Source organism: Narcine bancroftii, chromosome 3 (genome assembly GCF_036971445.1).
Source record: "Narcine bancroftii isolate sNarBan1 chromosome 3, sNarBan1.hap1, whole genome shotgun sequence".
NCBI classification, from domain to species: domain Eukaryota; kingdom Metazoa; phylum Chordata; class Chondrichthyes; order Torpediniformes; family Narcinidae; genus Narcine; species Narcine bancroftii.
Window position 1 is genome coordinate 27,232,004 of NC_091471.1, and position 15,126 is coordinate 27,247,129.

At 39.0% G+C, this 15,126-nt stretch overlaps 1 protein-coding gene across 2 annotated transcripts in view; it reads left to right on the plus strand.

The window, feature by feature from the left end:
* Positions 1-15,126, plus strand: part of immt (inner membrane protein, mitochondrial (mitofilin)) — a 70,440-nt gene that overhangs the window by 23,888 nt on the left and 31,426 nt on the right. For both annotated transcript variants that reach the window (XM_069923654.1, XM_069923655.1), the window contains 5 exons: positions 1,749-1,868; positions 3,763-3,899; positions 5,063-5,166; positions 6,487-6,622; positions 11,030-11,159. In XM_069923654.1, coding sequence (XP_069779755.1) covers positions 1,749-1,868; positions 3,763-3,899; positions 5,063-5,166; positions 6,487-6,622; positions 11,030-11,159 — 627 coding nt within the window. The remainder of the gene's footprint in view (positions 1-1,748; positions 1,869-3,762; positions 3,900-5,062; positions 5,167-6,486; positions 6,623-11,029; positions 11,160-15,126) is intronic.

A 15,126-nucleotide genomic window follows, 5' to 3' on the forward strand; every position in this document is an offset into this window, starting at 1 on the left:
ATATTTTGAGGAAAAAGAATCTCTATTCCTAGCTTTTAGTTAATCGGAGAGCACTACAACTTCATCGTGTTTCTTTGGATCATTGGGTTGTTATATTTTTCATTCAAAACTAATCTGATAGCCAATGTACTTCGCAAGGGATATACTGATTTGCTGAGTTTAATTCCTTAGCAGGTTTAGCTTTCGATAAGCTTTTGCAGGTGCATTCTCCGCTAAGAATGCGCCTGAAGAAGCAGAAGCATCCCTTTAAATTGCAGTTCAGGTGGCAGCGTTGAAAGCGCAGCGCTGGCCACCTGAAAGGACAGCTGCGCCAGGATGTGTATCTGAGCGCATTCTGGCTTTTGTCCCTGGGGCTGTCGATTCAGGATGGCTGGCTGTCAGCTGGGACAGCCAGCATGGGCTATAAGCGCGGGGACGTCCTGCGCGGTACGACCCCACACTGATCCCGCTGCCCCACTCTCTCCCCACTCATGAATTCAGTCCCCACACTCTTGGGCGGCTGGCGTGGGGTGTCAGCATGGGGACGTCCCAACACTGATCCCGCTGCCCTGCTCTCTCCCCACTTACGGGGCTGGAGCGGCTTGGTGGGGGGGGGGGGGAAGGAAGCTGGAGCACCGGTGGGGGAGAAGGAGGCGCTTGAGTCGAGTACCAGCATTGTTTTGGCCAGCCCCTTTCCCCCCCCGCCAGCCACTCCAGTCCCTTCTCCCCACTCCCAAAATCTGTCCCGACACTGTCGGGACAGCCCGCACCGGCTGCCCGACATTGTGGGGACTGATCTCATGAGTGAGGAGAGAGAGCGGGGCAGCGGGATCAGTGTGGGGACGTCCCTGTGCTGACAGTCCGCGCCGGCCTCCCAACAGTATGGGGACTGAGAGAGGAGCTGTCAGGCACTGGCTAGCTGACTGTCATCCGAATGCAGCCGCTTTTAGGCGGCTGCATTCAGATGGCTGGGGAGGCCACTGTGCTGCGGGAATTACCCCTCTCAGAGGAGAGTTACCGAGCTCGCCTTGCATGCACCTCCTGCACAGTCACGTGGCCTTCCCACAGCCGCATTTTGCCAAAATATGCAGCTTTACAAGCGGGTCGATTGGCCACCTGAAAGTGCCTTATGTTTATGTTTCTGTTCAGTGTTAACATTATCTTGCTCATTCTCATTTCTCATCAGTGTATAACTGATGGCCTACATGAACTCTTAAGCCAAATAATTTCCTGACCTTTTAATTCTCCCTCAGTAGGATGTTGCAGAAACGAAGCATTTGATCATGTACTTGAGACTTCTAATCAAATTTTGTTATAGTTAATTCTCTTGTGGGACACCTTCCTGTTGTAAATGTGCATAAATGCATTTTCTATTATGGTAATAGAGTCAATGATAATGGCCCTGCTTTAGCAGCAATTTAGCTCTTCAGATGCATTTCAGTCCAAATCCCACTGAATTTAGGAATTATTTTCTGTCATTGTAGTGAAAAATATGCAATTGCTTAAATCTTGGATATTATTTTGGAAAAATATGTTTGAAGTCTAGAAAATATGTGACAGAAAAGCTGATGAAATGAAAAAATTGATTGGTGTAAAATATAAAGAATACCATTCAATATAATAGGACTGAATGGACATTGAGATGTAGTTCTGGAGAGGAAAAGTATTTTGAAGATATTTTTGAGAGTTTGGGTCAACTAATTTATTTTGGATTGCTTTGTGGGCAATTGTTCATTTAAAATTAAATGTCCATTACCTTTTTTGTAAAGATAAAGGCTGTGGTTGTGAATCTGAAGGCTTGAAGGGACAACATGTAGAAGAACGTTCACCTGAAGAGGTGGCAAAACATCTAATTCAGAAAGAGCAAGAGGATCACGCCAAAGTTGTAGGTAAATTCATTTTTAAATTTCTTGATTTTTCTAGCTTAAATACCTTGCGTCGACATGAGCCATATCTGCTCTTCCTCAGTGCCAAGGTGATCTATCATCTTTGTTTCTTGTCCACGGTTTCTTTTATTGTCACATAATAATACATTAAAAATGTTACATACATGATATAATTTAGCTTCTGCCTGCCATAAGACAGACAAAGTCATCATTAGTTTTGTTCAGCATTGCTTACAGTACAAGAGAAAGAGAAGCAAAAGAGAGCCACTGAGTGTCCATGTATTTGCCTCAAGCGCTCCCACAGCCTCTACAACTGAACAGATTTGTCAATCAGAATTTATTGTCATGAACAAGTCATGAAATTCGGTGTTTTGCGGCAGCGTCACGGTGGAAGCATTCACATCAGCCACCTTACAACAATAATTAAAAAAAAAATAGTGCATGAAAAGTAAGGCAGTATCATTGGTTCATTGGTTATTCAGGGATCTGAGGGTAGCAAGGAAGAAGCTGTCCTTGTTGCGCTGTGTGCTTGTCTTTAGGCTCCTGTACCTTTCTCCTGATGGTAGCGGAGTGAAGAGGGCGTGGCCTGGAGGGGGTGGTCTTGGAGGATAAAGGTTGCTTTTATTTTTTAAGACACCACCTCATGTAGATGTCCTCAATGGAGTGAAGTCTGGTGCCTGTGATGTTGCAGGCTGAGTTAACAACCCTCTGGTCCTGAGAGTTGGTGCCTCCATACCAGACAGTGATGCAAACAGCCAGAATGCTCTCCGCGGTTCACCTGTTGAAGTTCTTGAGAGTCTTCAGTGACATGCCAAATTTCCTCAAACACCTCACAAAGTACAGCCTCTGGCAACGCTTCTTTGTGATTGCATCATTATGGAGGCCCCAGAACAGATTGGGAGATGTTAACACCCACTCTTCTGTTCAATTCATCGGCAACCTGAGCTCCAGATCCAAAGCCCTGACATGATCAGCTTTAGCCCTTTGGGAGCCCTTGCCCTCAGCCCCCTCTTGAATTCCAACTCTGATACCTGGTTCCCATGAACCAGTGTCCATCAGCCTGCAGCCCGTGAGGGTCCCCTGACCGTAAATCGCCCGCAGCCTGTGTGGATCCGTCTGCTTCTGAGTCTCTGCTGGTCTGCTGCCGTGATCACTATCTTGTAGGGTTGACTCCTCTGCTTCTTCTCAATGTGAGGGGATGTCTTCTCATTTCTAGTGCCCTGCGCCAGTCTGCTGCTCCACCAGTGTCTGCAATGCCTAGTGGTTGCTGCTAAGCACAGGTGCTGCCATCTTGGGCACAGACCCCGTGGTTGCAGGATTTTACTTGTAAATACCGTTGGCTCCTTTAACAGGCTATTTAAAACCTGTACTAAGCTGCTGGCATTGAGAGCAGGGGGTTGAAATCTTTGACAGCGTTGTGCCTCTGCTCCCTGCTCTCCTGGGTCCACACCAGTGGCAGTGTTGCCATTACAGCAGCTCATGCACCACTGCCTATTTTACAATCAAATTCCTATGTCTCTGCCAGTTAATTTGGGATAAGAATCACGTTTAAACTAGAACAAGTATTCTTTCTTTAAGATTTAGTGAAATAAATGCACTATCATTTTAAGCCTTGGATTGTAAACCAGCTGTTTTTATCATGGGAAATTGAAAATGGGATTCTCTTTCCTGACTGTACTCTTGAGTGTATTCTGGCAATGCATATGTCATAGTTACAATTTTGCAAATGTTCCACCCACGGATCACTTGTTAAGTTTTATTGTGCCCATTCTGCTTTACTGAATACCTAATATTCTTGACTTCCTAAGGACTGACTGAGTGGTTTCTTTATTTTAAATAAAAAGTAACTATACTGCTGTTGTAAGTACTCACCAAAATATACATTATTTTGATGCAGCAATAACATCAACTTTAGAGGATGCTCTTGGCAGAAGTGCTCAAGTAACACTCCAGGCAATTGAAGCCCAGGATTCAGCGATTCAAGCCATTACCTCTCATGCTCAGAGGTTGAAGGAAGCCATGGATAATTCTGAGGTAATGAAGACCAAATTATTAAATTGTTAGCAAATTCTTAGAGTCTCTTGTGTTTCTCTTTGAACCACTCACTTGATACTGTTTCATTCAAGACCATGCCAGTTTGCATGTGACTCCAGTAATAACTCCTGCATTATTATCCTCAAGATTCTGCATTTTAATTTGGTCTAGTTAGAATTAGTCAAACCATGTGAAAATAGGCCCTTCGGCTCAACTGTCCACACCAACCAAAATTTTCCACCTATGCTAGTCCCATCTTCCTGCGTATGGCCCATATCCCTCAAAACCTATCCCATCCATGTATCTCTCTAAATGTTCTTAAACATTGCAATAGTTCCTGACCCAACTGCCTCTTCTGGCAGCTTTTTCCATATTATCAACCATCTCTGTTTGAAAAATTGTTCCCCTCAGATTCCTGTTAAAACTCTCCTCTACTTTCTCTTCTGTGATGGTACCGATATCCTATCCTTAAGTGAGATGTAAAGTATTTCATCATTGCCTTCTGCATCTACTAGAAAGCCTCTTGCGTTTTTGAATTCTTCACTTTTCAGCCAAATTTATAAACTGACTAAGCTTGTGGAGCTTAAGACTGAGTTCAGATATTTCCTGATCATAAAACATGACTGAAAAAAATAAATAGAATGAGCCAAAATTTATACTTTCCCAAATCTTCAGAATGGCCATCTTAAAGCTAGATTGTCGGTAGTGTTTTCAGTGAATTGTTTGTGCAGCATTTCCTGACTTGGACTGGCATTGAACAGTATGTATTAATTAATGCAGCAACTGACCAGAAACATTTCTGTGAACTGCAAACATGTATGTATCTTTATAAAATATGTGTGTGACCTGCTGTTCTTCTCCAGCAATGTGATTTTACAAACATTTCCCAGCCATTCTGGATGGAAATCCTCTAACAAAAGGTTGCTTCTTCCATTTTCTTTGAAATGAGGAATGTAAAAGAACTTGTGTTCCAACTGTCACATCTGTGGTTTTCCAGTACACTCTTACTTGTTTGCTATGTATTGTTAGGCAGGCCTGGAAGCAGTTCAGCCAAGAAATTAGAGGTAGTTTTTTTTGGTGTTGTTTCTTTGTAATGACATCAGATTTACTTTGACATTGCGTCCTAAGTACCTTTCTATTGAGGCCAAGTTCTCCCTTTCCAGCATTCTGCAAATCGCAAGTCAGAACAATGGCGAGCTTTGGAAAATGCTCTAACTACTCGCAGCAAGATTGTCGACAAAGCAGCTGAAGCACTGACAAGGGCAAGGTAGGTTTTCTGGATTGCTTGTGCGTACATTTAAGATTTAAGATCAGGAATGTTAATATCAGCAATTGAGTACTTTTGGTAACAATATTATGTATAATATGCCAGTTAATTCCCATCAACTAGAACAGGGGTGGCCAAGCAGCAGCTCGTGAGCCATATGCTGCTCTTTAAAATGTAACGTGCAGCTTGTGGAAATATATTGTCTGAGATGGGAATCATAAGCTTACCGAATGGCACACAGCTGTTTTTTTTATTGGTCGTATTTACGGATGGTTGTAAGTAATGTAGATTGTACATTATGGTAGAGGCCATATGGCTGTACTGCTGAATATTTTTTCACTCTTGAACTCGCATTTGCATACCAGGAAAGGCCATCATTTGATTCTTTGTCAACAAACAAGGACATTTTCCTTAATATTTCTTTAATGCAATCATTCCTCAGAGGCTGTTGGAGAAGCTGTCCTTGCTGGGACTCAACACCTCTCTCTTTAACTGGATTCTGGGCTTCCTAATGGAAAGACCACAATCTGTCCAGGTCGATAGCAGAATGTTGAGCACAGTCATGCCAAACACTGGTGCACCTCAGGGGTGTGTGCTTAGTCTGCTCCTGTTCACACTACTGATCCACAGCTGCATCGCCAGATCCAGCTCCAACAGTATCATCAGGTTTGCAGGTGACTCAACAGTTGTCGGCCTCATCAGCAACAATGATGAGTCTCACTACAGAGAAGAGGTGGAAAATCTCCTGAAATGGTGCGAGAGTAATAACCTGAGCCTCAACGTGGACAAGATAAAGGAAATGATCGTGGACTTCAGGAGCACCGGGAATGACCACCAATAACTTCATATCCAGTCTCCCAAATATTCATTTTTTTTGCATCATTGATTAGTTATAGACCAGTGAACATGGAAGAAAAGGTTGATGTTGGAAGAATATTGAGGAGATGCATGGTTGAGGGCTTTTTTTCTGGAGTTCATTAAATTATTTTTGAAGGCCAAAACAAATAACCAAGGTTTTCCAAGAGAGGTATTTTACATCGAGTTGTGTACCTTGTGGGCTTAGACAGTTTTTATGGAACATTTCTGTTTTCAATGACTGTATGATTAATGTTTTGTAAAACAAGTTAATAGTTGATGGTATATTCAAATGTCACTTTTCAATTCTCTATCTGCTAAAATGGGTGATCAGTACCAATTAGTTTGTGCGATTAAAAGGAGGTTGATCATGACTGAGAAAAATAACCTTCCTCGGTAAATGCAACTTCCTTCATAAAAAGACACTATGATCAGATTCCTGTTTTATTGTTTCCTTCATTTTAGAAAAGAATTGGATAATCTTCGGATAACAATTGAAGAAGCTAAGCATACTCGGATTCCTGCTGTTAGACCACAGCTTTTGGCAGCAGAAGAAAATCTTAACCATATGTTATTGGATCTGGATGAGGTAGTAAAGAAGGTAATCAGTAGCTTCTATTTTTATACAGCTCTCTACTTCTCCCTCTTTTTTTGTCTGAGATGCAGCAACCTGTGGCAAGACAATTAAATTGAGTGCCTCCTTTTTATTTCTGATATATAGACAGGGTGCAGGGTATCAGTAGACTGTTTGAAGTAAATGCTTACCATTTTCTTTGTTAGTTGGGCAAGCATGATTAGAAGCCCTGTCTCAATTCTCTTCCCTTCTTGATTAAAAAGTGACCACATTTGCATTGAAATTAGCAGTGGTCATGCATTTGTAATTAATGCTTTGCTTTCCCTGGAGCTTCTTGCTATTTCTCCAAAGATTTTGTGCTATTCAAATTAAACAGTCCTTTGAAAGACATTCTTAATGGGTAATATGTAGTTTGAAGACAATCTTTTTATCGAATGGTTTGTGTATCTGATTTAACCAAATGTAAGCGAATGTCTACCTTTCTTGAGTTCTGAATTAATGAAGTATAATTTGTTACTCCCTACTTTGGCATATAGGCAACAGTAAGAAAACTCTACACCTGTGTGTGGTCATATCAGGTTAAAGTTGCCCTTGTGTATTGTTTTTGATAATTTCTCAGATGCTTTAAGAATATACTTATTTCCATTCAGCTGCTTGAACTTACTTACCATATCCTTGGTGATGACACTAAAAGTGATAAAGGACTCGGGGTATGGACCGGGAGCTGGTCAGTGGGACTAGGAGGGTGGGAATTTGTTACGGCATGGACTAGTCGGGCTGAACTGGCCTGTTCTGTGCTGTAAGTGGTTATATAATTATTTAGTTTCCTCTTTCAAAAGCAGGATCCTATCTCTTTTTGTGCCTGCATTTCTCCATTGCTTCATTGTCTCAATAATGTAATCATGAAAAACACCTGACTTCAACAAAGATGGAAACACCGGAAACATTCAGCAGGTCAGGCTGTGCCGTTGTAAAAAGAACTTTTTTTTCTATTTCTGATTTCTATTGTCTGCAGATTTTTTGGGAGATTTTTATTTAGTTATTGAAGCCATAAAATCAACCCTTTGATAACTTTTATCATTATAATTGAAAGAATGAAGTAAGTCATCAGTAATGTGAATGCTTGAAATCAGAAATAAATTGCAGGTTTGCACCAGTCTGGCAGCTTCTGTTGAAAGATATACAATTAATGTTTTAGACACATTAAATGTTTCAGAAATTGTTGAATTAAATGTTAAGTCCTGAAGATTGTATTATGCCATCAAAAGATGAAGTGCTGCCCATTGAGCTAGTACTATTGGAGACTGAAGTCAAAGTGGCATGGAGAGTTAAAATTGTTGGAGAATTGGAAGTTTGCAATTGGACTTGTGGACTGAATTGAAGTATTTGATACAAGTCACCCAATCTTTTGATTGTCTTCTCTATATTGAAACAACATTGTGAGGAAAAATTATGATTTTGCTGTTGTTTCTCAGTCATTGAATTTGTTACTTTGTGTTCCTCGCTTCTATTTCTTCCAAGTTTATTGTCACAAAATGCAACGACGGGTGACTTTTTGCAAGCAGATGAGTAGATGTCTCTCACATACTGGAGCACAAGTAAGAAGTGGTCCAAAAGTGCAGAGTTACCAATAGACCAGTTGACACGAACCAGTGGCTTTATAATTGGACTATTTTCTTGTTCATTGAAGCACATCTATTGTTTCAGCTTCTTGTCCCACAGTACATTTCCTATTCTGCCTGACCTTGGACAATCTTTTCCCATCTAACTTCTTGACACATTTTATAATCTCATCTGGTTTGTGTCCAGTCCTTTACATCTCCAGTTTGTCTTCACCCACCTTAAGGCAGCTTGATGCCCCTTTATCTCTTTCCTAAACAGAGGCCTGACCAATCTTACTCCACATCTTTATCAGTCTGAACTTGTTTTCACATTGAATAAACTTTTCTATAATCAACCTGGCAGTTAGAAACAGAAAATGCTGCTTCTGTTATGTGTTGCTGAACTGTGGGATGTTAGTAAAACCTAACCCGTTTGTTTTCATTTTATCAGATTTTTTTCCCTGCCCTCTCTGCCTCTTTCTAAGTTATGGGTCTCAGGCACACGATAGTAATTCTGTTTCTCTTTCCACAGTGTTTTCAGCATCTTTTCTATTTTTTAAAAGGTGTTCAGGGAAGTTACATAGATAGGACAACCAATTACAGAAAGCGTCTATGTAACCTTCAAGAGTAATCTTTCAATTGATTGAAAATTAAATGTTGACCTACCTCTCTAGTCTCCTATACTGTCCCAGTGGAGCCCATGGAACTTGAGGAATAGTACCATTGAATTCCATAATTTCTGCTGATCAGCCATTGCAAAATTATGACATACTTTCAGTATTTGAAATTTTCCCCTCTCTTGTAGATTTAATTCAGCATTTTTACCACCCTGTTTCAGCTGGCACCATCACTACCTAGTGTTACAAGCCCAAAGGGCTCAAACACCAGCAACAATGGAAATTCACCAAGACAATGGCTACTTAAACAAAACTGGTTTTATTTTCTTAATAATAATCATAAAAAGATCAATACTTATTACTATTAACTTAACCTAACGTTACCTCCTTTTAATTCTAAGTGCACGTGTATGTAATGTTTATGTGTTCAGAAAAGTTCTTTTTCACTGTCTAAACATTCATTTTTCATTTATTCAATTTCATTGGTATCAGGTGTTACGGAGTCCAGAGGACCCCAAAATTCAGCAGCTATAGATATGCACCACAACACAGGGTTACTTAAACAAAAGTTGTTTTTAATTATATTTGAACAAGAAAACAGAATTAAACTTAAACTTATTACTTAATCCCCCCTCTAACACTAAGCGCAGGTGTGTGTTATGTGTATATAAGATTAGAAAAGTTATTTGGATCACAGTTCCATCACACTGGTTGCAGGCAGTTCTTGTAATGTGTACAGAAGTTAGCATTAACAAAGTTCACCAGGTTCAGAGAGAGATTCCTTTTCCAGGACATCAGCAACTAATTCCTTCTCAATCTCACTTCAAGGTTCTCCAGATGATCCTCTTTCTTTCAGATCACCTTTCATACCACCAGTCTTCTCCTTTGACCAGGCAGCCTTCCAAAGTTTGCCAGCTTGTCCCTCTGGAATGGATTTCCGTCTCTCTCCTCTCTGTTTCACACCCTCCCTCTCTGAGAGCAAAACTCTTCTCCACTGCCTGCAAGGATCACATGCTCTCCCAGGCAAACTGCTGTTGATAATTTGTTGCCTCCTGCAAAAAGCATTCTGCAAAAGTCCTGCAAATATTCTGTGTTTTAAAATGTATGTGTGCAAGCTGCTCGAACAATTCCTCCCAAACCCCACCTCTAAATACTGTGCATAGAATTATACAGATATTTTATTCACCAGACTCTGGTGTTTTAACTTAAGTTGTTACCACTCAGGAAGGTCTTTGTTGGTTTCAGAGAGACACGCTTTGTTCGTTGGACACACAAACTGATCTCACTTAACCAGTAACTGAAGTGTCTTACCGAAAAAACTTGCTCCCTCTCGGGTTTTTCCAAAAGATAATCTATTCTTCCAGGTTACCACAAGTAATTCTTTTTCTCCTATTCCAGAAGAAACACAATAGCCAGCCACAACTTCTGCAATTGTCTACAGAGTTTTGGAACAGGCTGAACTCCAAACTCAAAACCTGTCTAGAAATGGGGTCTTGCAGCAGGTCTGCCAACTTGCAGCATTCACCACAAACTGCTGCAGAATTGCAGAATCCTCTGTGTGTGTGTGTGTGCGTGTGTGTGTGTGTGTGTGTGTGTGTGTGTGTGTGTGTGTGTGTGTGTGTGTGTGTGTGTGTGTGTGGCTTCTCTCAGGACAACAAACTTCAACCAGAATAACAGCCAAAATATTTCTCAGTTCTTGCACCTGGACACTGTTCAAACATGCTGGTCCATTAACACCTACTTGTGAAAGCACTTCCCATAGTCTCTGCAAAGCAAATTGCAGACACGAAGTCTACCCTTATATAGCTCTTGAATGGCAAATGAGATAGATGTTTGTTTGTGAAATGTGACTTGATAACTAAACCTCACAATCTTACCCTTTTAAAATGTATTTTATTAACTTATTCTATAACACAAGGGACATTCTTCTCTCTGATCTCTATCATATCACAGATCTTCTTTATTTTTCTCTGCCCTTTTCATCTGCAATCTAAAACTTGTTTGATTTCTAACTTTACCCAGATTTGATAGATTATTTACCTGAAACAAACTGTTTTTCTGTTAATTCCAGTGTTTAACAAATCTGAACACCAGCAGTTAATCATTTTTGTAGAATTCTGTATATTTTTTTTAAAAAATATAATTTTTTGTAGCTGCTTTATTCTGGGTTGCATTAATTCTGATATATTCCTGTTTAAATATTTTTTAAAACTTAGGTTGAGGCAGCTCAATCAGAAGCCAAAATAGTTGTTCAATACAGTGAACTGGTTGCTATGGCCAGGGATGAATTCAGAAAAGAACTGGAAAGCATCACTCCAGATGTACAACCTGGCTGGAAAAATCTCAGTGAGTATATGATTGTTTTTAACTTTGAATGATTACTGTTTTTATGATTTAATGTGCTTTTAAAGGATTTGCAGTAAAATTGATCACAAGAAATTCACTTCTGGTTTGTAAAATATTTAATATGGCAACAACGGCAGATGAAACATGGCAACTCTTTATCCTTACGACAGGCATAAAGCAATTTTGTGCAATATTACATGTTCTGTACTATTATATGACAATAAAGGAATCTTGAAAGTTTTAATTATATTAAGAAACTGAGGAATTATTATTAAGTTTTGTTTCTGTCATTTTTTTTCTCCCTGCTTTTTCAATATTTTTATTTCTTGGAACAAAACTTGTGTTTCCTTAAGAAAAGGTTGTAAATCTTATAAATTAAGATTCAATGGTTTTTCAATTTAGCGCTGCAAGCAGGATAATTGATATGAGCATATTAATAATAATTTCCCAGCAAGACCTGAAATGGTTTTTTAACACATAAACTTGGGTCTAAGTGCAGCTCTGAGCACCTGAGTAATGCTGACTGAATTTTTGTTGAGTTTTCGGTGTTTGAAGATTTAGAAGGGACTACCTGATAGATAAATTCTCAAACTTGCATGAAGGCCTTTTACTGTGGAAGATTTGAGAAACATGCAGGTAAATTGTATCATAGAATTAGCCTTAATGTGTGAGTAGTGAAAACAGATTCCATATATCTGGAAGAGGCCATTTGTAGAATTGAATTTTAACTCCAACTTTTGCTATTTATTGAAAAGAGACTGAATATTTAAATCTCAAAAATGCTGTGTTAGGGATAGATAATTATAATTGTGGAATATTTACTAACACAAATGAATAATACTTGATCCTTAATTATGCTTGTTCTGAACATAGTTGAGGAAGGATAGGCAACCGATGGTGACAGATTTTTTGGACTTTGTAATAATAAACTTGGCAGCTTTATTCTGATGTGATTGAGCTTGGCCAAGGAATCATGGTATTTGGAACCAATTGACTTGAAAGTTACATGCTAGAAAGATGTGGGAAATGGAAGTGATCCACTAGAGGCTCAGTTTGGAACTGGATACAGTTAAAATACGTGTGGAAGCATCTTGTGAGGATTTTAAACAATTTCAGGGTGATTTTTTGAAATGTCAACAACAAGTGGCTTCTAATACAGAAAAAGTGTTGGAGGTGGAATTGTGAGAACGTGAGAGGGAGTTAGAGAGGAAAGTAGATTATTTGGAGAATCAAAGTAGAAGGAATAATGTGAAGATTGTTGGTTTGCCAGAAGGTTTGGAAGAACAAGACCCTCTTCGTTTTTTTACTGAATGGATTCCACAAATACTGGGGCAGGAATTTTTCTCTGGAGGTCTGGTATTGGAAAGAGCTCATAGAACCTTAAGAAGAAGACCTATGCCAGGGACCTATGCGTAAAGGTCAGTCACCGAGACCCGTGATAATTCGATGTTTGAATTATTTGGACAGAGAAACGATACTTCGTTTAGCAGTGCAAAACGCGAGACAACGACAAGCTCCATTAATGATTCAGAATAGTAGAGTTATTTTCTATCCTGATTTGAGTCAAGAGGTTATTCAGCGTCGGCGTCGATTTAATCCAGTTAAAGAAGTTTTGTGGCGTAAAGGTTATAAGTCTACTTTTTGCTATCCGGCAGTGTTGAAGGTATTTTGTGGAGACTTTCAATCTGGGTTTTTTGAGAATGAGCATGAAGCAATGAGTTTTGCTGACTCGTTGCCAGATGTAAGAGGACAAAGACGTAGCCCACCATTGTCTCCTAAAGAAAAATCTGGTTGTTCTGGAAATGGAAGAAATGGCAGAAATGGGTGAAATGGGAATGGAAAGAGTCCGTTTCCTTGAAATAGGGTCGCCGAGTCTGGAATTTCTTGGATGAATAGAGAACTTTCTTATTTTTATTTTCTTTTTATGTCATTATGATATCTTGTTGTTATTCTTTGTTTGGCTAGGGAGGGAGAAATTTGCTCTATGTCATCAGCCACTGGTGGGTGATCCACACCCAACTTTTGTTTAGGGATTACTACCTTTTGGTAGTTTTTTGGGGTTTTTTTTTTCTTTTTATCTTTTTTTAATTTTCATTTTATTTAGACTTTAATTTATGGTTTCTTTTTCTCCTATTGGAGGGCCTATTTACGTTGATCTGACTCTTTATATATTGATATTATTAGTTTTTAGTAATATTAGTGGATATGTCAAAGTTGAAGTTTGCTACTTTTAATGTTCGGGGTTTAAACAGTTCGATTAAGCGTAAGCGTATTTTTATCAAGTTCGATCTTTGGTAAAACATGTGTTTGGTAGAGATATGATTTTACCTGAAATGATTAAATTTGAGAATTTTGGCATAATGAGTTGAAATATTGTTTAATAATGGAAAAAATTACATATATTTCATGGATAACTATAGTTTTTTTAATTAATAGGTGGTTGTTATATTCAGAATATTTACATTTTGATTGATATTGACTAGATTTTAATATGTATGCTTTGCTTTTCTTTATTTTTTTTTCTTTTTTTTATGGCTCTCCGGAGAGTTGGCTGAAAGGGGGGGGGTTTCTTTCTTTTTTTAATATATATAAATTATAATGTTCATGCTTTGTTTATTGTTATATATGTTACTTATTATCTGTATTTTGAACGAATAAATAAATTTAAAAAAAAGTAGTTTTACTTTGGAAAACTTAAATTCTATCATTTATGAAGGAAATGATATTTTTTATGTAATTGGGGCACAACTAAATACAGGAATTGTCAGATTAAGACAACTGAGGAATTGGGAATTCAAAAATGGAAGTATGAGCATTTTTGTTTTCAATATTGTTTAATAGATAAAGGTATCATAATGAACTGAGAGAGACTTAAAGTATTCTAGGTTGAATTGTTACTGTGTTAAATTTGCAATTTCAGGGAGTCATTGGTTTGTTTTTGTACTTTGCAGTAAACTGGGATAGTGAATAACAAATTAGATAGGCATTTGTTCTGGAAAATAGGATGAAGCATCACTTAGGATGTAATTACACTTGACTGTAATTTTTCATACAATCGAATATTACTGTCGAAACCTATATAAAGAATCATTATTTGGATCATTAAATCCCTCGGAAGGCGATGGTGGAGAGAATCTTGCAGGGAACTGGGAATATGTTGAGACAGTTGTAAATGGTGGAGGGCATGGAGGTTTGTGTGATGTTTTGGGTTGCTTTCACAGCCTTCTGTGGCTTCTTTCAATTTTGGGCAGAGCTGTACCAGCTAGCCTGATTTTTGTTGGTGTACCCATATGAATTCCCTACCCCTAATTTAATCAGACATAATTATCTTTAAGAACACAGCTTCTCTTTCTTTCTTTCTTTCTTTCTTTGGCTTGGCTTCGCAGATGAAGATTTATGGAGGGGTAATGTCCACGTCAGCTGCAGGCTCGTTTGTGGCTGACAAGTCCAATGCGGGACAGGCAGACACGGTTGCAGCGGTTGCAAGGGAAAATTGGTTGGTTGGGGTTGGGTGTTGGGTTTTTCCTCCTAGGACCTTCTAGGTCATAACAAAAAGGCCACTTGAGATTTGCATTGGTAACTCACAAGGCAACATCTTCTATTATCATTATACGTAACACTCATTGATACTATAAGGCCATCAGTGTGAGACATTCTGATTCTGTACTTTTATAACTAGACTGGGAATGATGTTCATGCTAATTGACCCTCATTGAAATTGTTCTCAGGAATGGTAACCTGGGGACTGCTTGCACTACTGTGAACTAAATGGAAAGGAAATAAAGGAATGTGGTTACTTACTGAAACATTTTTCTCCATTGCCAGGATGGAGTTCTTGCCTCCAGATTTACAGTAATACGTATTACCTGAAGTGCATTTATCATACGCTGCATCTCATAGATACTTCCCTTAACACAGCTTGTACTTCCAAAATTTGAAGTAATTACAACTTTCGACGTATCTGATA